A 25,761-nucleotide genomic window follows, 5' to 3' on the forward strand; every position below is an offset into this window, starting at 1 on the left:
TCAGGGGAGGGTAGCTGGCTTTACTCCCTGATCATTATGGGGGGCAGGGAAGAGGACCTGGGGTTTGGGTAAGGGCTGAGGGCTAGGGAATTTGAAACTCTTGATCCCTGACTCCTGGGCAGTAAAAGAAAGGGTGGGACAGATATAGTTTCAGTTTCCTTGGCTGCCTATGAATAGGGCCTCAACACAAATATACACACATTCCCCTTGGGGATTACCGAAAGTGATGGAGGGGGCGGGGCAGGCTATAGATGCCAGAAGAGATTGCATAAAGGCAAGTAGGTGGTGGTGGTAAGGGGAGAGCAGGAACAATCTAGTTTAGGATTAGAGTTTGGACTTGGACATAGAGCTTCAGACCCTGATAGATTCAGAGAGAGACAACCCCAACTTCCTCCTTACTCCCAGGACCCTCTCTCGTCTGTTGTCCTGTTCACCAACTCCCAACTTCCCTCATCTTTAGATAGAAACAGGGGGACATATATACATGGTCTCTGTTCCCATCATCATGAGGAAGACATGGTATTCCTGGTTCTGTGTTCTCTTGTGCCTAGGACTTGTACCTACTGGTAAGTTATTTGCTTTATCTCCCATTGCGTGGCTCTTGGAGCAGAGCAGCTGAAACGTCCTACCTTTCAAACCTTCCCAGAGTATTTCTTCCTTGTCTCCTGCTGTCCAGATCTCTGGCATTGTTACTGAACTGAATTAAAATCCTACCACTTCCACTTACTAGCTCTATCACTGTGGACCATTTTCTCAGCTCTAAAATGAGGGGATTTGAAAATCTTATGATCCTTTCTCTCTAGATGTGAGTGCAGCACCATCTGAACCTTCTGCTACCCAATCATGTCCTCTGGAAGGGATAGAGATCTCAGGTGGCTCTTTTAAACTCCTCAAGGATGGTCAATTTCTGGAGTATGTGTGCCCACCTGGCTACTATCCATATCCTGTGAAGGTTCGAAGTTGCAAGTCATCGGGGTCCTGGAGTATCCTGCAGACCCGAAATAAGAAGATAGTTAAAAAAGCTGAATGCAAGGGTGAGGAGAGCTTGGATGATGGATGGGAGGGCAAGGGGTGGAGGTTAGGGCTGGGGGTTAGAGTTAGGGTTGAGTTTAGGACGGAGGTTAGATTGGGTTGTGTGATTGTAGTTAGGTTTACAGTTTGGGTTGCTTGGTAGTATTAGATTTAAGATGAGGTTTGTCAAGGGCTGGCATTATTGTTTAGGATGTTTTGTTTGGGACTGGGTGTGAACGAGAGTCAGGGTTACATCTGAGTGCCAGGTAAGGGAAAGGCCAGAGCACATGCTTTGATTAATAGGACACAGGGAGATGGGTTAGGAAGCTGGAGGTAGCATGTTTGGAATCCGAATAGCAGTCCTAATTTCACTCCTGATAGTAACCCCTGATTTTCACCTCAGAGCACAAGACTTAAAGTCAATAGACCTGGGTTTAACTTCTGCCTCCAACACTAACTAGTTATGTGAGCCTGGGCAAAGTCAGTTTCTAGATCCTTGACAATACCTATATTACAGAGTGTTTTTTTGAAGAAAACGCTTGGCAAACCTTAGATTTCTGTGTAGATAGGAATTACCATGGCTTGCATATCTTTTTAAGCTACTATAATTATTACTAATTGAGGATCAGGGGTGAATTGAGGTTGAAGGAGATCTGTAGACATGTCTGTAGTAGTCAGAAGGAAGATTCTATTGAAACAAAGACTGAAAAAATCGAAGGGATTCAGTTTGAGGATTTCTGTCCCCTTTCTTGCTCTCTAGCTTTTTACTTTCTCTCCCTCTATTCCTAAAGCAATCCAGTGCCCTGGCCCTGAGGACTTTGAGAATGGTGACTTCTGGCCACGAAAACGCTTCTACAATATAAGTGAACAGATCTTTTTTCAGTGCTATGATGGGTATACCCTACGTGGCTCTGCCAATCGTATCTGCCAGTCCTCTGGCCGCTGGGATGGATATACAGCTATCTGTGATGCTGGTGGTGAGTTCTCCCCTCTACAAAACTCTTGCTCCTAGTTCCCCAGTTCCCTTTGTGTTAGGATGGATCTCCCTGTCCCAAACTTGTGGGCTCAGCCTTGTTTCCCCCTGTCACAGGCTTGAGACCTTATCTCATTGAATTCCTACAGCGGGGTACTGCCGAGACCCTGGCATCCCCATTGGTACAAGGAAGGCAGGCAGACAATATCGACTGGAGGATAGCGTCACCTACCACTGTGGCCAAGGGCTTACCTTACAGGGCTCCCAGAAGCGTACCTGTATGGAGGATGGATCCTGGAGTGGCACAGAACCCTCTTGCCAAGGTGCCTCCTAAACCTTGCTTCATCTAACTCTGGCTCTGAGCCCAATCCTTACTCCTTACCCTAGAATTCCCTGTACACACCACATTATTTATAGCCCTGAACCATCTATACCAGGGGTGGGGAACCTGTGACCTCAAGGTCACATGTGGCCTTGAGGCTGCAGTTTCTCTCTCCCTGACCTATACCTACTCCTGCTCTTAATCCAAAATACACTCAATTTTTCTTAATCCCATATCCTGATTTATTCCTTTCCTTCCAAACCCCTCTAACAATTTCTCTTACTTCCACAATTTCCCCTGCTCCCTCAACTCCTTGCATATGGTTATTCCCTCATTCATTCACCATTCTTGACCCCAAAGACTCCTTCATGTATGATACCTCAGAGGAGGTGTTTGCTGCCTTCATATCGTCCCTGACAGAGACTGTTGAAGGGGCTGATGCAGAAGATGGACATAGCCCAGGTATGTGCTGTATGTGCATGTGTGTGCATGCATGTGTGTGTGTGTGTATGTATACATATCAGGAACTAGTGGGGTTGGAGCTTTTGGGACAAAATCCCAGGAAGGAGAGTGGAGAGCGAGTGAATCTAGGGAAAGAGGGAGGTGGGCACACTAGGGGAGTGGTTTCCAAGCCTTCTATACCTTGTTTCCCTCCCAGGGGAGCAGCAGAAGCGGAAGATTGTCTTGGACCCCTCAGGATCCATGAACATGTACCTAGTGCTAGATGCATCAGATAGCATTGGCAAGAACAACTTCACAGGGGCCAAAAAGTGCTTTGCCAGCCTCATTGAAAAGGTGGTGATTGGCAGCCTGGCCACTCCTTGGGAAGCCCAAGACTGATCCCAAAGGCTTCCTGCTGCCTATCCCTCAAATCAACAAACATTTATTAAGCATTAATTAAGAAATCTGTGTGATGCAGGGGGAGAAATATTGGATAAGGCTCAGTTCCTGGCATCGTGGAGCTGAGTCTACCTGGGAGAGATGATGCAGGCAGTTAGTTATAATAACAATGTGAGATAATAAGTACATCAGAGAGGCCCCGAACAAAGTGTTGTGTGTGGGCAGATAGGGGGTCCTTCTCGTGCTCCCTCCAACCTGCCCATGCCTCTATTCTTATCTCTCCTCAGTCTATCAGGCCACCCTACTCCCTAGATTCTCCCAAATTCTGTTGGCCCCTCACCCTGAACCACCAGCCATGGGCACTGTACATCCTGGCTAGCTGTCTAATCCTGTAGATGCCTCTTCCTGTTACTTCCTGAGTCCCTCCCCACCCCCACCTCAGCGTCTTCTTTTTTCTGCCAGGTGGCGAGTTATGGAGTGAAGCCACGGTATGCGCTGGTGACCTATGCCACGGAGGCCAAAGCTGTGGTCAAACTGTCAGATAAGCTTAGCAGTGATGCAGACTGGGTTACCCAGCAGCTGGAAAAGATCCAATACAAAGGTCTAACCACCAGTGCCTAGGGGTTAGAGGATGTTCTTATGAGGGGGTCAGAAGAAATTAGCAGTGTTACTGTGGGATCTGGAAGTCATATGATGTCTAGGTGGTTAGGTAGAGGGTATGGGGGAGAGGCAGGTCTATCAGATAGAGGGGAAGGAGAAGGTATTGAAAGGATCAGGAGGTTGTGACCAGAGGGTTGAGGGGAGGGGCTCATGACTTTGTTCCTCCCTGCAGATCATGCGGAAAAGGCAGGGACGAACACAAAACGGGCACTGATGATGCTGTACGAGATGATGATCCTACAGGAAGCCCAAAATGACATTAACTGGAATAAAACACGCCATGTGATTGTGCTCATGACTGATGGTTAGAGGGAACTTCTCAATGAAAGTCTTCAACCCTTCCATTTTCCCTAAACCTTAGGCTCTGTATAACTCCCTCTATCTATGTGACCCTCTAGACCTCCTGGGTGATTCTCCACCTCCTTGATCACTCTCTAAGTCTCTCTGAATGATTCTTTGTTTAGTCTTTTGGCTTCATGATCACTTCTGGACTCCCCTACCAGTCAGAGAAGTCAAAGAGAACCCTTGTCATAACCCTGACCAATAATGTCATTTCTTTTTACACCTTAGCTGACATGTATTAATCTGCCTTATCACTCTTCTGGGAACATAATCCTTATTTTCTTCAATACATGCAGGAAATTACAACATGGGAGGGGACCCTGTGGCTGCTATTGAGCAGATCCGAGAATTTCTGGATATTGGAAAGAACCGGAAAAACCCAAGAGAAAATTATCTGGGTGAGTGGTCAAGCTCCTTTGAACAGTTAAGGCAAAGACCCTGATATCAGGAGCAGATATTACTGCTTTCAGGGATTCAGGAGGCACTCAAGTTTTGTTCTCATCCTTAGATGTCTATGTATTTGGAATTGGGCCCCTGGTAGACGAGGAGAAGATCAACGCTTTGGCTTCAAAGAAGGATGGAGAAAGGCATGTGTTCAAGGTTAAAGACATGGAAGACCTAGAGCGTGTGTTCTCCTTGATGATTGGTAGGAACCTGGAGGAGGTGGGGCTACCATCCAATGGTATAAGAATCTCAGGATCATGACCACCCTTTCCAGAGTCCCTGATCATGTATCTTCTCCTTGCCCCTGCCTTCTCTCCCTGGGAGTTCAGAGATACTTTCTGACGTCTAATCTCCCTCTACCCTGATAAAACCTTAAGTTTCCCTGTGTTCCAGTTTTTCATTCTCATTTTCGTCCCTAATAACAGAATAATGGAATATTAAAAGCTAAGCTGTCCAAACCAGGTGTCCCTTCTCCAGCTTTAACACCCTCACCAGCACGAGTTCACTCCCATCAGGGGAGCTAGGAGGCAACAACTCCCTAGTTTTCTCTCTCCCCTAGATGAAAGCAAGACTCTGGGTCTGTGTGGGATAGCATGGGGCAATGAGAAGAGTGGACATTATGAAAGACAACCCTGGCATGTCACCATCAATGTCATTGTGAGTGCTTGAGGATGGGCTGGAGAAGTGGGGGTAACGGTGAGGTTTTATCAGGGACTGCTAATAGCTAGGGGATGTGACCCTTCTCTTCTACCCCACCTGATTTTTATTCACAGCGGCCTACAGGAAAGGAGACCTGTAAAGGGGCTGTTGTGTCAGAGTACTTTGTGCTAACAGCTGCCCACTGCTTTAATGTCGATGACCAGGCCCATTCTATCAAGGTTGATGGGGGTAAGGCAGCTCTGGTTCCCTAGGGCTCTAGTTTTTAATTTCCCTCATTCCAGCTCCCTAGTATTCTCCTATCAAGACACTTCTCATCAATGGGAATTTCCTAATCACCTTCATCCCTACTTGAACACCACCTGCACACCCTCACTCCACTTCCTTTACTTTTGATCAGGGGCAGGAAGAATTGAGACAGAATGGAGACTCGGGTCAGAGCAGTACTTGTGAGGTGACTTCCGGATTCCTCTTCCTTTATTTCAGGAAGTATAAAGAACAGGGAGGTGGAAACTGTCTATTTCCACCCTGATTATGACATCAACAGAAAAAAAGCTGAAGGGATTTCTGAATTCTATGACTATGACATTGCCCTCATCAAGCTCAAGAAGAAGCTCACATTCTCCAAAGATCTCCGGTCAGAATCCCTGGGTCTGGCACAGGAGTGGGGACTGAGGGCTGAAGCATAGAGCAGGGCACTGGCCCTGAAGAAGGTGGTACTTGCTTGACTTGGGCTCTCCCCTTCCCCTCCACAGACCCATCTGTCTACCGTGCACAGAAGCAACAACCCGTGCTTTGAGGCTCCCGATGACCACCACATGTCAGCAACAGGGTGAGATAAATAAGACATCAAAAGATGAAAGACAACAGATGGATGTCTAGTTAGGAAGATGCAAGTCCATCCTTTTCTTTTTCCCACCAGAAAAAGAGCTGCTCCCTAAGAAGAATGTCAAAGCCCTGTTTGTGTTTCAGGACAAGGCCTTGATACAGAAAGAAGTTTACATTAAGAATGGGGAGATGGTGAGGAGGGGGTAGGTGGGAGGGCCCTGCAGGAAGACCATCTTTCCTTAAGTTCCCCCTCCCACAAACCTCTTTTCATTGTGGCCCACAGAAAGACAGCTGTGAGAGAGATGCCCTCAAGGCCCCAGGCTACGAGAAGGTAAAGCAGGTCTCTGTTGTGGTAACACCTCGATTCCTCTGCACCGGGGGCACAGAACCCAATGCTGACCCCAACACTTGTAAAGGCAAGAAAACTTTTGTCTTCAGTGCCTTTTCTCCAAAATGTGATCCTCTTTTCTAAGCTTATAGCTTTCACCCTCTCCCTACAGGGGATTCTGGTGGTCCACTTATTATTCACAAGAAAAGTCGCTTCATTCAAGTAAGTCTTTCTTTTCCTTTCCACCTCAGGAGGCAAAGTGTCCTCCTGAGGCCACAAGTTAGCTTGGAAGCTCAACTCTAGTGGGTGAGGGACATCCCTGGATTGTTCTCTAGCTCTGGGAAGGTTCTTGGAAATTCCGATGGGTACCACTCAAATGGTCAACATATCCTTCCCTCTAACTTTTCCTTAGGTGGGTGTGATTAGCTGGGGTGTGGTAGATGTCTGCAAGAACCCCCAAAAAATACCTCCCCCCCATGCTCGGGACTTCCACGTCAACCTCTTTCAAGTGTTGCCTTGGCTTCGGGAGAAACTGAAGGATGAGGATCTAGATTTCTTGTGAGAGATTTTCTACAGGGGTGGAAAAAGGCATGGGAAATACTTATTATCTGGGAAAATTAAAACAAATAACTGCAATCATTCCTGTGTGAGCTCTGTGTGTGTGGGGCTGAGGAATTCTGACAGCCACAGTATTATAGCAAATACCAAATCAGGTGATCTTTTCGATGGGCCCACCCCAATCCCAGATGAAAGAAATTCAGAGGCAAAGGAGGTTAACTGAATATCCACCTCAGTGGTTTTTACTGAGCACTGGAGGGGGAGAGGGAGGGACAGGAGGGATTTCCTTCCCTGACTCTTCTAGCTGCCTAGAACCCATCCACAAGGTTTTCTTTATAGACATCATCATTGTAGACGATCTGGGTCCTCTTGTCCCGATGGCAGCCCTTAGGGCTGCTTTGTACAGCTAGGAAGAAAAGGGAGAGTATGTCAAGAAAACAAAAAACCTAATCAGACCAGAGAACAGGCCCACCCATAGGTTTAAGCTATGAAGCAAAGTTGGTCTTCAACTCCTCTTTTCCTCTGTGGAGATCTGCAACCTCTGGGAATGCAGGGCGCCCTACAATATATTAATCTACTTTGGACTGCCTTCCTGTCACTCTCAAGCCCGTGAGCGGCCAACCCAGGCTTTAGGTGAAGCCTCTGAAGCATGGGTGAAGGAAATGGGAAAGTGGAAAAAAAAACCCTGCCATTGTGAATTGTATTGATTAACATCATTAAAAGTAATTTGTGTCCTTTGAAATGTTTATAATAATTTTACAAAGTAAAGATACAAATAATGTTAACATTTAACTTCTATAAACACTACAAATAGGACTATTAAAATTCTGAAAGGAAGTTACATTCTTTTGTCAATGACACTGGGGAATTTTGGTTTTTACCTTTGATAAATTTGACTTTAACATCCCCTCCTATTCCTTTCCTTTCACTATGAAAACTTTCTATTATCTAGCGACAAAATTGAGAAACAATTCATTTATTAATATTAAAGTGATAAGGATAGATAATGCAGCAATATAAGCATCTCTGTTCCAAGGTAATACATCAAAGGACATAGATTTAGCTTAAAGTAATTTTATTCGAGTTCCTAATGCTTCCTGAACACATTTTGAGAACAATTTGACCTGCCATCTTCACTTTTATGTACCACTGTCCTTACAGACACTCTTCCTTTCTTTAGAATGTAAAGAAGGAAATATCCTTCCTCCTAAAGTTAACTCCTTTGCCCATGCCCTAAAAGAGCAGTCCTTCCCAAACCTCAGGAAATCTCATTCCCATTTACATCCTCTTTCCAATCTCTTTAAATTTTCCTCCTCCTTCAAATATGCATAATACTCCTAAAATCTGAAAAAAACAAAAAACAAACTCCCAAACCCTTTGCTTGATGGTGGCTTAATTCTTCAGCTAAAATCCTATTCCTCTCCTTTTCTCTGCTAAGTCTTTCAACTGATTGAACTACTCCTGACATTTCCTTACTATTCAATCCTTCCCTAAACCTATCACATCGGACTTCTACCCTATCTGTTCAGAAAAAGTGCTCCCTCAAAATTCACCAACAAATGGGGGTAGTGGGAAGAACACTAGATTTGGAGACAGATAATTTTGGTTCTGCTATGTAATTTGGGGCAGGTCATTTAACCTCTTTGGGCCTCATTTTTCTCATCTGTAAAATAAGCGCATTGGCCTAGATCATTTCTAAACTCTATTCCAGCTCTAAATCCTATGGATATGACTTTGCGACATCCTAGTCACCAAACTGAACAGCTTTTCCCTTGTTTTCACTTTCTGTGGCAAGTGACACTGTGGATTACTACTCCCCCTTCCCAACTCCCTGAAACTCTTTTCTCTTGGTTTCTATGACATGGCATTACTCTGGCTAGATTCTTATCTCTCTTTTCTATTCCTCTCCCTCCCCTTCTACATTTTAGGAGAAAACAGAGTGGAAAATGACTAGATAGTCCATAAGGTTCAGTTGCTGGTTTTCTGCTCTTCCCTACAGCCTTACAGATGAACTTTTCTTCTCTCATAACTTCAATTATTCTCTATGCTATCAAATGCAGACTTTCATCCACAACCTTGACATCTGAGTTCTAGGCTTGTTTATGCATATAGGACATTTACATCTGAAAGTCCTGCTATCACCTAAAAAATCAACATATCTAAAATTTAACTCATCTATTTCTCCAACACAATGGCACCCTGAATCCAATTTTCCTATTCTTCCTATTTATTTAGGCTAGAAGCTTTCCTACAGAAAGAAATCTTCTCTGACTCTTTCTTCTCCCTCTCTTTCATCCTTCTATGTCCAACTCAATTTTGTTAATTCTTTCCAAATATTCTGAGTTCATCTCCTTTCCTTTCCCTCCCCAAGGCTACCATTCTAGTCCTGGCTCTCATCTCCTTCTAGTGAGTGTAAAGTTATAAAGAAGACCAAGATGAAGTGATGGGTTATTGTGGGGTTCAGCTGGGTACTGTATTCTTACCAAGGGAGCCCCAGACAGAATTTCCAGTGGCAGCATCTAGCATGGGCTGCTTACGAGCGATGCTAACCTTGAGTTGCACAGATTCTACCTTGGTCCCGTTGAGCTGTGAGGGAAGAGATCAGTGGCAGCAGGAAGGGTTAAGAACAAATTAGAGAGTATCTACTTGCATCAGATACATTTCATGGACAAAATGAGAACAAAACTAAGGAAAATTAAGAACATAGGAGATCCTATAGATTGAGAATGAGGAGACTATGATGTTGGCAAGGCACTCACTCCCCCACTTCCAATATTTTATGGAGGAAATAGAGGATCAAGAGAAGGGACAAGGGAAACAGATTTAAGAATTCTGACCTCGGCTATTGCCTGATCTGCTGATTCCATCTTCTCATAGGTGACAAAGGCACAGCTGGGTGAGGATGGAAAATAGCGTTATCCTGGGGCCCACATCTCTTTTGACTACTCCCTGACTCAATTTCTTCTACCAGACCCAATATAAGACTTCCCTTCCCCACTCCCAACCTTCTGTCTCTTTCTTTCTGGTCCATGAGAACTTTCTCACTCCCTTGTATTTTTTCCTATGACTCCAAAGATCTTACTGCACCTCCCTCTTCTCACTTCTTATTCCAAACCCTCCTTACTTTCGGGGTGGGTCCATGGAAAGGTCAATGATGTTCCCAAAGGGTGAGAAGGCTCCACGAAGGAGAGTGGGTGTCATATCTGTTCCAGATACATACAGTGTGTTCCCCTTACGTGGACCTCGATACTCAGGGAATGAATCAGATCCTGAAAGGCCAGAGATTATGCTTATGATCAGGGATAAGGAATTACAATCCAATCAGTCTCTTATTGGAAAGGATATCATGGACCCCACTTAAATATTCTCTGAAACTTCCTATCACTTAAGCTCGTGTCACTTACTTCGGAAAGGGCCCTCTCGATCCCGATCTCGGTCCCTGTCCCGATCCCTGTCCCGATCCCGATCCCTGTCCCGATCCCGGTCTCGGTCCCTGTCCCGATCTCGATCCCTATCCCGGTCTCGATCACGTTCTCTGTCCCGCTCTCGATCCCGGTCTCGGTCCTTGTCCCGATCCCGATCTCTGTCTCGATCCCGGTCCCTATCCCGATCCCGGTTCCTCTCATGGCTGCGATCTCGACTTCGACTTCGGGGTGGGGAGGCTGAAGAGGGGGGACCACTTCGTTCCTCATAGCCCCAGTCAAAGCTTCGGGGAGGGCCATCACCACCTCCTGGACCTTCTGATTCTTCCCCATCTTGTCCTAGTTCCCGAAGCCGATCACTGGATGAAACAAAGCTGTAGAGGCATACAGTAAGGATGTAAGGTTCCTATCACATCCCCTCCTCAGGGGTATATGCATTTTCCCCTTTCAGACCCTGCTTCCTTCCAGCCCAAGTCTCATGACTCCCAAGAACCCTGTCCCATCTCTAACCTCTCATATAGAGATTTCCTCTGGGGACGTCTGGATGACTAGATGGAAGAAAACAGAATGGCATGAAGAATAGCTAAGTTAATACCCAGAATCAGGTACTCAGTTGCCTAACTCATTTCTCTCCCCTCTCTACCTTCACCCAACCTACTCCCCTTCCCCACCCCTTCTACCCAAAGCTTTCCAAGCACTGGAAATCTGGTAATTTCCCCATTACCTCCTGCAAGTCATCATCAGCTGAGATGCTTCGCTGAAATGGTTGAAAAGTAGGGGCTGGGCCCTTCTCTGGGTCCTGAGGGTAACAGAGTAGAGTTAATTGGCCAAAAGCCTCTTTCATTTCTTCTCCCTTTCTAAAAATTTTGATGATCCCCTTTTCTTTTAACTCCTCCCCAAACATAATATGTACTCAACAGAAATGCCCAAATGCATTTCTAACTTCCTTAGATGATTTATGATTGACCAACCATTCAGCAATGTGCTCTGGGGTTTTGTGACAATGTCCTGTTGGTTCCGCTCCCACCAGTCTCCCCACTACTTGCCAGTTTCCTTTGCTAATTCATTACCTATATCATGTTCTCTCGCTGTAGGTGTACTCCAAGGTAAATGTCCTGGGTTCTCTTCTCTTACCTCTCCATAGTCTCTCATTTAGTGAGCTTTTTTCACCACTCACAGTGAGCAAGTGGCTTAATTATCATGTCAATGCAGATAATTCCAAGATCTATATTCAATGCTATTATCCCTCCTGTACACTCCAGTCTTAAATCACTCATTAGAAATTTTGAACCCAATGTCTTTTAGGTATGTAAAATGCAACATGTCCAAAACAGAACTCATTTTCTTTTCTCCAAAACCTTCTTCCAAACTTTCCTATCTCTGCTGAAGGCACCAATATTTTGTCACCCAGGTTCATAACTGTGGCATTATCCAATTTTGCCCCATTTCACATATCTTTAGATATCAATTCTTATCTCTGTCTCCACTACAACTCCTGGATATTCTCCTTTTTACTGACTTCAGTATAGCCCTAGTTTTTAAACCCTCATCACCTACTGCCTGGGTTACTGCAAAAACCTCTTAGTCTCTCTATCTCAAGGCTTTCCCTTCTTCAATCTATCCATATTAGAGTGATTTCCTAAAATGCAGGTATGGCCATATCACTTTCCTTTTTAATAAATTAGCCAATGGTTCATTATTGCCTTTAGGACTAAATATAAAATCCTTTGTTTGGCTTTTAAAACCCTTTACAACCAGGCCCCAACATAACTTCCCAGCATCATTACATATCATTCCTATTCCTGCCTGAGGAGGTCCATCCAGACTCACACATGACACTCCATCACTAGCTATTGCCTACGTACTGGTATCATTCCCAAGCTTTTTCCTTACCTTCTCTAAGAATCCCTTGTTTGCTTTAAAGCTTATTTCAGGAACTACCTTCCTACATGAGACCCTCCTTGATCTACTCAAGCTGTTAATCCCCCTCTGCCCCAAACTACTTTGGACTTGTTTTGTATACACTTATAATATGTACATGCTATGATGTAAAGGCGTACCTGTTTTTGTATTCTCAATGTGTAGCATTGATACTGGCATACAATAAGCATTTAATAAATACTTTTTGATTGACTGATGAGATTATCTAAACCTTTTCTGAGCTTATTTTGTCTTTGGCTTGTAGCACCTCACAGGTATATTCCACTAATGTAATATTTTGATACAAAGTAATTTAAAGTCAGAAAGAACCTTAAAAAAATCATCCGGTCTGATGCCCATAGAAAGTGACTATTCAAGGTTAAACTGCTACCACTTCTTTCTGTCCTAAAATTGCTTTCTTCCATCCTCAAGAAAGCCCTCCTTTTTCTAACTTCAATTCAAATACTTATTGGGTGTCTACTAGGTAGATAGGACTATGCTAGTCTTTCAAGGAGAGGTAAAAATGAATGAAACATCATCTACATTTTATTGTCCCTCAATGTGGTAAATTAAGACTAGACTCACTCACCCTTTCCTTGATTCCCACTTACCTTCAATTTCCCCTCTAGAGTCCGTGACCGCTTGAAGCCAGAATTCTTGGTCTCAGCTTTAATGGCACTGATGGCTCCTGATTTTACCAGCTGTTTAGCCTGCTCTGTGGCTGTGGCTGTGTCTACTACAGGTTGTTCTGATAGGGCTAATCAAGGAAGAACAGAGAAAAGCATAAAATGGAGGTATCAATCTTGACAGAGCTGTGGGAGAAATTCTAATTCCTTTTTCCAGTCCACTGTTGGAATCCCTATCAAAATCCAACCCTTCTCTCAATCCCTTTAATAACAGCATTGAACTCATTACTCACAGCGTTTGACACCCCCTTGGCTGGCTGTGCTACTATTACTCTGCTTCTTAAGAGCCAATAATGCTTTTTTCTAGAGGAGACGGAGGTAAACAAAAAAGGAAAAAAAGAGTTAATTAGGTCCTTTTCCTACCCAAAGATCCTATAGCTTCCGTGGCTTTGCAGGGTGCCCAAATTTTGTGACACTGGGTTCATAAGTCATACACCTAGAGTGTTGCCTATCAAGAGCTACTTTATACCAAACTTATTGGTAATGCTCCTTAGATGGGAAGGGTTTGGGATAAGGTTATATCCTTCCTTTTTGTTCATAATGTTTGTTTTCTCACCTTTTTCTTGAGTTTGCTGAATTTTTTCTGTAGGGCCTCTTCTTCCTCACTCAGTCCTGGGGGCAGGACCAACATGTCAGCTCCCAGCTCTGAGCCAGGTCTGGCCCTCCAGAGACGCAACTGTAATAGCAAAACCATCTGTCCAAGGGGAGTTCCCTTTTGTCCAGCCATCCCATAGCCTAATGGCCCAGGATATCTGAGATGTATCCATTCACCCTGCCTTGTCCTCCCAATGGTTTTTATGAGTGACATTCCTAGACTCCAAAGGGGAGAACACTGGGAAATTCAAGACCTGGGACAGCCAGGCTACAGACTCCCAGAACAAAGAACATCAGTGCGACGAAGGCAACAGGTTCTCAAAAGGAAAGCGGTTGGTGAGATCACAAAGTCAGTCCGTGGCGCAGCCAGGACTAGGATACGAGTTCTGCTGAAATCGCGGCACGAAGTCATTTCGGAGGAGGATGCAATGTTCAGAGGTATGGCGTTCCCAGAGGTTCCTTCCTTCTCCACCCCTCCCCCCACTCCCTAGTTGTCAGGGCACTCTCAAATTAAGTCAAGAAGCACTTATTAAGCGTTCCCCACGTGCCAGGAACTGTGCTAAGCGCTGGGAATACAAAGGTTAAAAACTGTCCCTGCCCCAAAGGGGCTCACAGTTTAATGGATGAGAAACAACATGCAAACGCTCTCCTGGAATATCCCCAACCCTCACGTACATCGTTACTATGGCAACAGCGATCGAACTCCGGCCGCCGAAGGAGGCGATCCTAGCAACTACAGGGGTTCCCGAACACCTGGGGTTCGCGCCGGAACTCCCGCCATGTCACCGCAGCAACGCGGCAGGAAAACCTAAAGGGCCGCAGGCCAAGGAAAAGGAGAGAGGGAGGGTCCTCACCTGAAAAGGGAGATGTTCTCTCCTTCACAGAGGCCACAGCTGGAGCTTCCTCCGCCCTCCCGGGAGGACCAGACGGGCGCAGGCTGATGACGTGAAGGGGAGGGCGCTGGAACAGATAGGCTCTATAGCCAGGGCGGCTGAAGGTGAAGGCACTTCCCCTTAGGCCTTTGCGCCATTTCCGGCACTGGACCCTTTCTACCTTCTCCTCACTATCTGCTTAGTTCCTCGGCCGGAGGCCACTTCCGCCCTTCTCTCTTATGACGTCACTTCCTCCTATAGCCACCCGCCGGCCGAACGGCGGCAACTTCCGCCATGCCGGGGGCGGGACTTCCAGAGCTTCGGTCCTCGAGGCACTTCCGGCTTCGCGGAGATTCTGGGAGGCAACGGTATGCTGGAGACAGAGCGACTGGGTAAGGGCAGGGGCAGGATGGAGGCAGGGAGCGAGTGTCACCTTTGACCTTTGCCTCGAGCCTGCGCCTCTGCCCTCAGCTCTGACCGGTCTTCTTGTTTCTCAGTGCTGCCCCCTCGGGGGCCCTTGGATTTGCCCCTCTGTGCCCTGGAGCTGGGATGCACTGGGCGCTGGGAGCTTCTGAGCCCGCCCCAGGCCTCGGACCCGCCGGCCGGCACCGTGAGTGAGCCTTGAATCCCCCGAGGACTTCCGTTCAGCCCTGACCCAGAATGGACCAAGTTTTCTTCCTTTCCCCCCCGCAATAATTGTGATCCAGCGTAGGGGAACGATCCTTGGCTTGCAGGCAGCAGACACCCTCACTCCCTGTGGGACCCCGCATCGGGCTCTCTTGTCGGGGGATCGGAGGGGGGCGGTGAGGTGGGAAGAGAGCCCTGCCGAGGGTCTTGGCGGGACTCAGTTTACTCCTCTGTAAAATGAGGTTAATCATCCTTTTCCTACTTTCCTGACTTCATGGGGGAGGGAGAGGTGTTATAAGGTTGAGGTGAGGAAAGGAACATGAAAGTGTGCCATTGTCATTGTTAATAATATGTTAACAATAACTGCCATTCATTTCAACAGTTATTCATTGAAATGCCCGTTTTTGTGCCCAGCCCCTATGCCAGGCTTGGAGAAGGGAGGGGTGGGGAGGGCAGCATGTATTACAGAGGGATGGAAGGGAAGGAAAGATAGATCCAGCCCTAAGGGAATTCACCTTCTTATTGGGGAGACAAAGGTACTGTGGAAGGGGTGAGTTGTAACACAAATACATAAGTGCTCTTTACTAGGAGGATATACAGTGACAACTCTGGGACATCAGAGGAAGGGCTGGGGGATGATGAGGTCTGGAAAAATATAACTCAAATTTAGTACGATATTGAGTGCCATGGATAGTCTAGGCATTTTATACTGGAAATGGGATTTAAGGATCCTGTCCTAGTGGGTTGCAGATTTCTTGAAGGCAGAGGGTAGAGCAAGGGTCCTTATCCTATTTAATCTTTCAGCTTCCTCTAGCACTTAAGTGTGTAGATAATATACTCTTAAGAACTGAAAGGATACGAAGAATTTCTGACTCCATGATCTGAAGTCAGGGATTCATTCCTTTCCTCCTGTTTCCTGGTCACCATATCATTTTCTTTCCCTAAGTTTCTACCATTGCTCTTAATCTACCGTCTTGCCTCTGGTGATTTCTTTCCTCTCTGCATTTATAACACTGTCATTGCCACTCATTTGTCATTAATACATTACTGCATCTGTGAACTAGCTAATTGTCTGAAGGAAAGGCTGGGGGGAAAAGGAATAAGCATTTATATAATATCAACTATGTGCCAGGCCCTTTGCTAAATGCTTTACAAATATATTTTTGATGTAATGCAGTCTTTAGACTGTATCTTTTACTTCTCCTTTTACAATTCCCTTTAGTGCTTGTTCCAGTGCTAGACATATAGTATATGCTGAAGAAGGACTTGTCAATGTATGCCTTTCCTTTGACCCTGCATTTCTTAACTCTGACCTTCTCGAATTTCCACCTTCATTTAACAAGGAACCTTAATCTGTCTTCTTTTTCTGCTGAGCAATTTGTTCTTTTTCCTTTCTACCTGTCACTCCTGTGTTTCCCATTCTGTTTGTTTTCCTTTCATTTTTCCAGCTCTCGCATGGACTACCACCCTGTGCCCCAGAGTTGCAGGGAGAGACTGAGCAACTGTTTCTGTCATCTCCTGAATGGCTGCCCCTACATGGTGTGGAACGTGTGGCCTGGTGAGAATGGTTCTAGTCATCTAAGATGAGAATGAGGTATGATGGTGGTAGGGAGACTGATTTGTTTCTTCTGTTCTCCTCAGGAAATGGCAGAGGAAGACAGACCCCTGGTCTCTTCTGGGACTCCCAGGAGCTCCTGTCCCATCAGATCTACAAGCTCAGAGACACCCAACCACTGGCAGAGTCCTGGGCTACAGAGAGGTGAAGGGCATCTCCAGGGATGTAAGACAGATAGGAAGAGAATACGATATGGACTTAGCTTCATTGTGTCACTGTGTTCTCTCCCAGGTCTTGTTGGAGGACACAAACCTCTCAGCCACAACTTCCCTGTCTCTACGCCGGCCCCCAGGACCCCCATCCCAGGCCTTATGGGGCAACCCAACACACTACCCCTTTTGGCCAGGTGATATTTGAGGAGGGAGAGTGGAGAGCAGAGTGAGGAAAAGGCTCCTGTGTCTGAAGGAAGCAGGGAGTGAACTATTCTTCCCTAGATACTAAATCATATTTTCCTGCTCTGTTTCCCTTCCTCCCAGGAGGGATGGATGAACCTACCATAGCAGATCTGAGCACACGTGGGGACTCCGAGGAGGAGATTGACTTTGAGAAAGGTGAAGGGGTAGACTAAAAGGGCAGACTGAATTTTGATTGAAGATTGGTGATGGAAGGAGGATGCAGCCTCTCATTGCTGCTTCTTTCCACTGTCATTTTCCAGATCTCCTTACCATCCCCCCAGGCTTCAAAAAAGGTGTAGACTTCACCCCAAAGAGTAAGAATTTCCTCTGGTGGGGTGGAAGGGGGATGGAAAGGCGTGAGAGGAGACAGAAGGGGGAATAGTGACTGTACCTCTATTTCTCTTGATCTCTGCATCTTGCCAGATCACTCCACCCCTGCTTCTGGCCTCCTCAGTCTCAGCCATCTCCTGGAGCCTTTGGAACTGGGTGGAGGGGAGGAGGAGGATGAAGAGACTTCAGGAAGATTGGGGGCTCATGGAGGGGACAGTGTTACAACCTCCACCTCTGAACCCCCATTGGTCCGTGCTAGTAGCCTGGAGGATTTAGTCCTAAAGGTAGATAGGATGTGGAGGGGTGGATAACTTGGTATGTTCTGCTGGAGAGAGGGTCTGAGGAGTGGGGTGAAATGGAGGTCTGCGATAGTCTGATACTTTTTCTCTTACTCCATAGGAAGCATCAGCCCCTATACCTCCTCCGGAACCTCCAAAGCCCCCAGTCTTGGAACAGTGGGCCATTCCTGTGGATATTTCTTCGCCTGTGGGAGATTTCTACCGACTCATCCCCCAACCTGCCTTCCAGGTCATGAATCTCACCTTTTCCACTCCCCTATCTCTAGTGCCATATTTCATAGTCTCCTGCTTATCTCATTCCAGCCCCTTCCTGATAGGTAAGATTCAGGACTTGTCAGACTCCAAGAGGTATATAGATAACGTAAAAATTACCTCCTGCCTTACCCATAACTCATGTACCTCTCTATGATAATCTCTTTTACCCTCAAATGAAATGTGTGTCATAGGGGCCCTACTAGAGATAAAGTTGGGGTAAGGAACCCTACATCCAGATTGACCTCAATATTCCTAGCCACTTTTCCCTTTCTTTTCTCTACTTATTTCTCTCTAGCATGAATATAGGGTTATGGATCATTTTATTAAAGGATATTTCTCCCTCTTCCCTTGCTCACTCCCTGGATCCTTCTCACATCATCTCTACCCTGTATCCATTCCTCTCACAGTGGCCGTTTGAACCAGATGTATTTCAGAAACAGGCTATTCTGCACCTGGAGAGACATGACTCTGTCTTTGTTGCTGCTCACACATCTGCAGGAAAGACTGTTGTGGCTGAATATGCCATTGCCCTTGCCCAGAAACATATGACCCGGTATGGGGGTAGGGACAGGGTCATCCTGATCTTATCCCTAAATTGTCCTCACCAGTCCAGCCCTCTTCCATCTCAGGGTCTGGGACACCGAGGAGTTGAGGGGAGCCTGTGGGAGATGATGACATGGAGAGGAACAGGAGAGAAAGAAAGAGACGAGAAGAGATCCCATGAGGACAGACTAAAATGGTTTAGAAGCGACCAGAGTTATTTTAGGAGGGCTTTTTGAAGGGGTGAATGTAGAGCCAGGTTTGGTAGGATGCATGGGATGGACCTGGGGGGAGGAAGAGGGAAGGAGATCAGAGCTCAAGAACAACAACTCATGTGAGTGAAAGTTCAAGATTCTTTCTTCCTTTCCAGGACCATCTATACATCACCCATCAAGGCCCTGAGTAATCAAAAGTTCAGAGATTTCCGAAACACATTTGGTGATGTGGGGCTCCTCACAGGGGATGTCCAGCTACATCCTGAAGCCTCCTGCCTCATTATGACCACAGAGATCCTTCGGTGAGTGGACATTAAGATTCTGAGGTTGGGGGTATGGGATGGACCTGAAGTCTTTGGTCAGAATTGTGTATGTGCCTAGGATTTAAAGGGAGGATTTAAAATTTGAGAAAATTAAGTAGGAGTCACAAGAGGGTCAGGTTATTAGCTGAGAGAAGGGAGTTCCAAGTATGTTTTAATCTGTTTCTGTTCCTTCCCATTCCTCCCACCTAGCTCCATGCTCTATAGCGGCTCAGATGTGATTCGAGACCTTGAGTGGGTAATATTTGATGAGGTCCATTACATCAATGATGCTGAGGTAAGAAGGGACCTAGGACCTGACCTTTGGACCTTTCAGTCCTTCCCTGTCTGAGGGCTACTTCTACCACTCCTTCACCTCCACTCCCAACTTTATTTGCAGGAAGGCCCCTTTGAGGATAAAAGGGAAGGTCTTGGTTGGGGCATGGAGAGTAGGAGTTACAGCATCCTGTGCTAGATGGGGGTGAGGTGAATGGTGGCTTGTAGGTGTCTGTCTTTGCACTTGTTTGTGTGTCCTTGATCTTTCTGTGACTAGCGAGGAGTAGTATGGGAAGAAGTCCTCATCATGCTCCCTGATCATGTGGCCATCATCCTCCTCAGTGCCACTGTCCCCAATGCCCTTGAATTTGCAGACTGGATCGGGTAAGGATCTGAGATAGAAACAAAAGGTTTGAGTTTTTGGGTGGATACTCCAGGAGAGAGGCATGTTTTATTATTTCCATATCTTTGGAGAGGATAAGCTGACACTAACAGCCAGGAGGGCAGTCTAACTCCAGGGGGTGGCTGGTGCTAGTGATGCCGGTAATTTCCTTCAGCTATCCTTCTTGATCAAAGATCTTCAGTAAACTTGTTTAGGCAAGTGGGATTCTCATATACTCACCATCCCTTGATCCCTGCCCCTTTGTCCAATGTAAATTCTTTGGGGAAAAGGATGGAAGAAGAATGTTTTTGGAGGCAAGGAGACTGAGTAATGGGATAATGGCACAAGGGTCATGGGATCATCAGTTTAGATTTAGGAGGGATAACAGCCTCCTCATTTTACAGATGTGGACACCAAGGCCCATAGAGGAAGCCTTTCCCAAGGCATTTCCTAGAAGTCTTTGGACAAAAGCACAGGAATAGTCACAGAGCTAGAGATGGGATTCAAAGTTGGTCAGTGGGGAGGAAGGGTGGTTATACAATATTGTGATCTCTGACCTTTGCCCCTCTCCCCCAGGAGGCTGAAACGTCGGCATCTCTATGTGATCAGCACAGCTGCCCGACCAGTTCCCTTGGAGCATTTTCTGTTCACTGGGAATAGTCCAAAAACCCAAGGAGAGCTATTTCTGCTTCTGGATTCACGAGGTGTCTTCCACACTAAGGGGTCAGTGAGTTGTGGGGGGCAGCAAGGAGTAAGCCATAGCTGGGAAGGCTTGAACACCTGGGGCTTTATCTACCTCTCCATTCATTTGTCTTAGATACTATGCTGCTGTGGAGGCCAAGAAGGAGAGGACTAGTAAACATGCACAGACCTTTGGGGCAAAGCAGCCAGTGCACCAAGGGGGGCCTGGACAGGTGAGATCTGGGATGGGAATGAGTGGGTGGATCTGCAAGAATGAATTCATTTGTTTAATATTACTTCTTTCTCCCCACCTGCCTTTCTCCTTATCTAATCGCCTTTTCCAAGGACCACATTGATCTAGTTTCTAGCTCTTCCCCTATTCAATCCCCATGTTCCTTGTCAGAGCCTCAGGATTTAAACCAATTTCCCTTTGGTCCCAGACCCTGATGCTCTCTCCTTTGCCCTCCAGGACCGAGGCATATACCTGTCCCTCCTGGCCTCCCTACGGAGCCGTGCCCAGCTCCCTGTGGTTGTGTTCACTTTCTCCCGGGGGCGCTGCGATGAGCAGGCATCAGGTCTCAGCTCCCTCGACCTTACTACTAGTTCTGAGAAGAGTGAGATCCACCTTTTCCTGCAGCGATGCCTTGCCCGACTTCGAGGCTCTGACCGCCAGCTACCTCAGGTATCTGGGGCCTGCAGGGAGGGAAGGTTGGAAGTCTATGGGAAATAAAAGCTAAATTAGGCTTTGAACACCTTGTGACTATGTTGACACCCAAATTTTGCTCCCTCAACATTTCTTCAAAGGTACTGCACATGTCAGAGCTCCTTCGCCGAGGTCTGGGTGTCCATCACAGTGGTATTTTGCCCATTCTCAAGGAGATTGTGGAAATGCTCTTCAGTCGTGGTTTGGTCAAGGTAGGAAAGTGGAAGCATCTTGGGTAGAAGGGACTATGTTTAATCCTGAGAAAGTGCCCAGACATAGGAAAGTCAGATTTGGTGTCTTTGAAGGCTAGGAGAGAGCTTCTCCTAATTGCTGAACCCTTTCCCCCAGGTCCTGTTTGCTACAGAGACCTTTGCTATGGGTGTGAACATGCCTGCACGGACTGTGGTGTTTGACTCTATGCGCAAGCACGATGGTGCAACTTTCCGTGACTTGCTTCCTGGGGAATATGTCCAGATGGCAGGGCGGGCAGGGCGTCGTGGCCTGGACCCTACAGGCACTGTCATCTTACTCTGTAAGGGACGTGTGCCTGAGATGGCTGATCTGCACCGGATGATGTTGGTGAGTTGGTCTAGAGGGGACTGGTAACTTCCTCTCAACTCAAGAAAGCAGGGAAAGTTAGACCAGGTAATTCCCTTGACTTCTAGCTCTGATGCTGTGATTACCATGTCATTCTCTCTTTTTCCATATAATTTTTTTGTATCTCTTCTAACCTTTCTTTTTCTTCTCTCACCTTTTGTAAGGGAACATTTCAGGGACCTCTACCTCATTTCTTAACATTTTGGGTTTTTCCATTATAGAAAGTCAAAGCTGGAAAGGATTTTAGATCATCCAGTCCAACTTCATGTTCTACATCAGGGGTGGGGAACCTGTGGCCTCGAGGTGGCCTTCTAGGTCCTTGGGTGTAGCCTTTTGACTGAGTCCAGGTTTTACAGAACAGTTCCTTTTATTAAGGGGATTTGTTCTGTGAACTTTGGATCCAGTCAAAGGGCTGCGCTTGAGGACCTTGAGGGCCACACATGGTCTTGAGGTTGCAGATTCCCCACCTCTGTTCTAAATGAAGAAACTGAGACCCAAAGAAGGGAGTGATGTGCCTAAGTTCACACAGCTGTTAGTAGAGCTGACATTAGAATCCAGGTCTCTACCTCTCAATGAGAAGGGAGCAGTCAGTTCAGGTAGTCAGGGGGAATATCCTTGATTCTAGAGAGGGGAATGGAAGAATCCTTCCTATTTCCTTCTTCCAGCACTCTGATCCCTTCTCCTGATCCTCAGGGGAAGCCTTCCCAGCTACAGTCCCAGTTCCGCCTCACATATACAATGATCCTTAACTTGCTTCGGGTCGATGCACTCAGAGTGGAAGACATGATGAAGAGAAGCTTTTCTGAGTTCCCTTCAAGAAAGGATAGCAAGGTGTATATGCATGCATGTGTGGACATATTTGTGTGTGTTGGTGGATGTTTGGGGGACATGTCTGGGTCCCTGGAAGAAGAACGAAGAAGTTGGAAGATTAGATCAGATCTTTAAAGAAAACACATATGGGAGTTGGGAGGGGTCCAGAACCTGGTGATCACAGACCTAGCCCTTAAGTTTCCTGAAGCCTCTTCCTACTCCCTGTCTCCTCCTCACCCCTACAGATCCATGAGCGGACTTTGGCAGAACTGACAAAGCGACTTGGAGACCTGGAGGAGCCAGACACATCAGGCCAGCTGGTTGATCTTCCTGACTATTACAGCTGGGGGGAGGAGCTGACAGAGACTCGGAGTCTGATCCAGGTGATGGGGAAAAAGGGAAATGGGGACATGGATGAGGGTAGGGATGGGGACAGAGAGAATGCTGCTGCCAGTATACTTGGGGAGTGACCCAGTGCAATGAGAAACACTCCTGAGTTTATTCCTTGGCCCCTTCTCTGATATTTTGAATATCTTTTTCCAGCGACGGATCATGGAATCAGTGAATGGCCTGAAATCTCTGTCAGTAGGAAGAGTGGTGGTTGTTAAGAATCAGGAACATCGGAATGCACTAGGAGTAATCTTGCAGGTAAGGGGAAGTGGGCTGGGGAGCCTTAGATTGAGGGATTGGTAAATTTCTTCCTCTGTCCTCTGACTTAAACTTAATTACATTGATAGGTTTTTGGGTTTGTTTTGTTTTTTTTGGGAGGGTGGTTGGTGACTTCTACCTTCAAATCCCTCCAGGCCCTCATCCATGTCCTTCCTCCATTTCCAGCACTATCCCACACTTCCCTTCCCTTATTATCCTGACTTAACGTGTATACACTGTGCTCTGGGTTTGTATTCTGAGGGCAGGGTCTTCTTCATCACCCTTAGACAGGGAATTCCTTAAGGACTGGAACCACATTTCTTGTCCAAGTTAGGTCAGTCTAGGGGAAGATGAATATGACCTGATCAATGCTGCTTACTTCTTTTCCAGGTCTCCTCAGACACCACAAACCGAGTCTTTACAGCTTTGATTCTATGTGAGAAGCAGCCCCTTGAGGGGCCACTGCCTGGCAGTTCCAGCTCCCTTGATGTCCCGTATCCTGATGATCTGGTGGGTCACAAACTTTTCCTGCCTGAAGGTGAGAACTGGGCGGGAAGCAGGGCAGACACTTGGGTCAGGGATGGGGTAGGAAGGACAGAATGCCTGGGTCCCAGGACAGGAATTGGATTCTGCTATTCTGTCCTGCAGGTCCTTGTGATCATACTGTGGCCAAACTTCAGCCAGGTGACATCACTGCCATCACAGCAAAGATGCTACGGGTGAATGGGGAGCGAATCTTGGAGGATTTTAGCAAGAGGCAGCAGCCAAGATTCAAGTTAGTAGCTTTGGGTGAGAAGGGACAGTTTGACAAATCAGGGGAAAAAACTTTACCAACGGGAGGAGAAAAGATTACAGAGTGGTGATGGTGTGTGAAGGTTTGCCAACTGGGAAAAGGAGGTTTCAGAGAAAAAGAATTTTTCATTTTTCTCCCAGGAAGGACCCTCCCTCTCCAGCTGTGACCTCTGCTGTTCAAGAGATGCTCCGGTTGGCTCAGGCACACCCAGCAGGGCCTCCAGCCCTGGATCCAGTCAATGACCTTCAGCTGAAGGAGGTGTCAGTGGTAGAGGGTGGGCTTCGTGCTAGGAAGCTGGAGGAATTAATCCGAGGTGCCCAGTGTGTACACAGTCCCAGGTTTCCAGCCCAGGTGAGACCACCAGTACCTAGCTTCCCATAGGAGGTGGTTTCTTTCCATTTTTTTTTTTTGCCAGTAAGTAGTAATGGAGTGATAGGAGAGAGAAGGGTGCAATCTGTTCTTCAGCTCTTCTCCCTAAGTTGGAAAGGGTAGAGGGGACCGAAGTTACTCCTTCCTTTCCTTGCATCTTCTTTCTCTAGTACCTGAGGCTGCGGGAACGCGCTCAGATCCAGAAGGAGATGGAGAGATTAAGGTTTCTTCTCTCAGACCAGTCACTGCTCCTGCTGCCAGAGTATCATCAGCGTGTGGAGGTGAGAAAGAACTAGATGCCATGTGCCCTGAGGCTAGGTGGTTCAGGGACAAGGCTAGAATAGCCAGATTACTGAATTTTGTGCTTGTCTTTCAATAGCATCTTCTTCCTCACCCAGATTCTGCGGACATTGGGTTATGTGGATGGATCAGGGACTGTGAAGCTGGCAGGGAGAGTGGCATGTGCCATGAGTAGTCATGAACTACTTCTGACAGAGCTCATGTTTGACAATGCACTGAGTGCCCTTCGGCCAGAGGAGATTGCTGCTCTGCTATCTGGCCTTGTCTGCCAAAGTCCTGGAGATCCTGGAGACCAGTTGCCAAGCACTCTTAAACAGGTGAGGGACATACCCCTCACCATCCCCCCTCCTTCATTCACATAGGCCTCTGTATTTCCTCTGGGAATCCTGGACCATCATTTCCTTGCCTTCTAGTGTATCTTTACACATCTCCACAAAGACTATCCTGATGAAATCCACCTCCATTCTTGTAACATAGTTCCATTATCCAACTGGATTCTCTCTTCCTTAAGCCATAGATACTTTTTTGTTTTCCCTGAGCATCTAGCTAAAGGTTTTGCCTGATGTATGGATTTTTACCCTTTGTTCAACCCTTCCAGGGCATAGAGCGTGTCAAGGATGTGGCCCGGAGGATTGGTGAGGTTCAGGTATCCTGTGGCCTAAATCAGACTGTGGAAGAGTTTGTGGGAGAACTCCACTTTGGGCTGGTAGAAGTTGTCTATGAGTGGGCACGAGGCATGGTGAGTTCTTTAGGGGTAGGAGGAAAACAAAGCAACCATGGGTTTGAACATGTGAATGTCTGGGAGAGCCAGAAGCTTATCTCCTTTCCTTTCTTTGTAGCCTTTTTCTGAGCTGGCAGGGCTATCAGGGACCCCAGAGGGCTTGATTGTCAGATGTATCCAGCGCCTGGCAGAGATGTGTCGTTCATTGCGAGGGGCCGCCCGGCTGGTGGGAGAACCAGTCCTGGGTGCTAAGATGGAGGCAGCTGCCACGATGCTTCGTCGTGACATAGTCTTTGCTGCTAGTCTCTACACCCAGTGATCCTTCTGTAGTTTCTACCATATTGATTTCTTCATGGCCCTCTGTCACAGAACAGGCCATGAAGGAACCAATTTCTTTTAAAAATATTAATAAAGCAGCATATCATGCTAATGTGTGTGAGCCTGGGAGT

At 46.7% G+C, this 25,761-nt stretch overlaps 3 protein-coding genes across 3 annotated transcripts; 2 read left to right on the forward strand and 1 right to left on the reverse strand.

Moving 5' to 3' along the window:
- The first annotated feature begins 247 nt into the window (after window positions 1-247).
- CFB (complement factor B) lies at window positions 248-7,044 on the forward strand. The gene is made up of 18 exons (XM_072637484.1): window positions 248-566; window positions 804-1,034; window positions 1,803-1,988; window positions 2,134-2,307; window positions 2,667-2,768; window positions 2,965-3,101; window positions 3,609-3,747; window positions 3,979-4,110; window positions 4,445-4,546; window positions 4,657-4,794; window positions 5,152-5,249; window positions 5,366-5,480; window positions 5,736-5,886; window positions 6,005-6,081; window positions 6,172-6,269; window positions 6,361-6,493; window positions 6,578-6,627; window positions 6,818-7,044. The coding sequence occupies exons 1-18, from the start codon at window positions 485-487 to the stop codon at window positions 6,965-6,967; spliced, it is 2,295 nt and encodes a 764-aa protein (XP_072493585.1). The 5' UTR covers window positions 248-484; the 3' UTR covers window positions 6,968-7,044.
- Window positions 7,045-7,178: 134 nt separating this feature from the next.
- NELFE (negative elongation factor complex member E) lies at window positions 7,179-14,717 on the reverse strand. Its single transcript, XM_072637503.1, has 11 exons — window positions 14,440-14,717; window positions 13,548-13,667; window positions 13,225-13,294; window positions 12,917-13,062; window positions 11,110-11,184; window positions 10,896-10,933; window positions 10,368-10,759; window positions 10,088-10,232; window positions 9,801-9,855; window positions 9,447-9,549; window positions 7,179-7,369 (listed from the first exon to the last, which is right to left on the reverse strand). The coding sequence occupies exons 2-11, from the start codon at window positions 13,620-13,622 to the stop codon at window positions 7,272-7,274; spliced, it is 1,197 nt and encodes a 398-aa protein (XP_072493604.1). The 5' UTR covers window positions 13,623-13,667; window positions 14,440-14,717; the 3' UTR covers window positions 7,179-7,271.
- On the forward strand, window positions 14,712-25,751 carry SKIC2 (SKI2 subunit of superkiller complex). The gene is made up of 28 exons (XM_072637467.1): window positions 14,712-14,849; window positions 14,955-15,067; window positions 16,533-16,642; window positions 16,726-16,843; window positions 16,931-17,045; window positions 17,176-17,250; window positions 17,355-17,408; window positions 17,518-17,708; window positions 17,824-17,952; window positions 18,386-18,531; window positions 18,889-19,035; window positions 19,246-19,330; window positions 19,586-19,692; window positions 20,267-20,413; window positions 20,508-20,604; window positions 20,841-21,053; window positions 21,176-21,286; window positions 21,423-21,653; window positions 22,365-22,502; window positions 22,727-22,864; window positions 23,025-23,129; window positions 23,520-23,667; window positions 23,778-23,904; window positions 24,063-24,273; window positions 24,462-24,572; window positions 24,690-24,908; window positions 25,190-25,330; window positions 25,431-25,751. The coding sequence occupies exons 1-28, from the start codon at window positions 14,828-14,830 to the stop codon at window positions 25,629-25,631; spliced, it is 3,750 nt and encodes a 1,249-aa protein (XP_072493568.1). The 5' UTR covers window positions 14,712-14,827; the 3' UTR covers window positions 25,632-25,751.
- Window positions 25,752-25,761: the final 10 nt, after the last annotated feature.

The sequence above is a fragment of the Notamacropus eugenii genome, chromosome 2, assembly GCF_028372415.1.
Source record: "Notamacropus eugenii isolate mMacEug1 chromosome 2, mMacEug1.pri_v2, whole genome shotgun sequence".
Lineage (NCBI taxonomy): Eukaryota > Metazoa > Chordata > Mammalia > Diprotodontia > Macropodidae > Notamacropus > Notamacropus eugenii.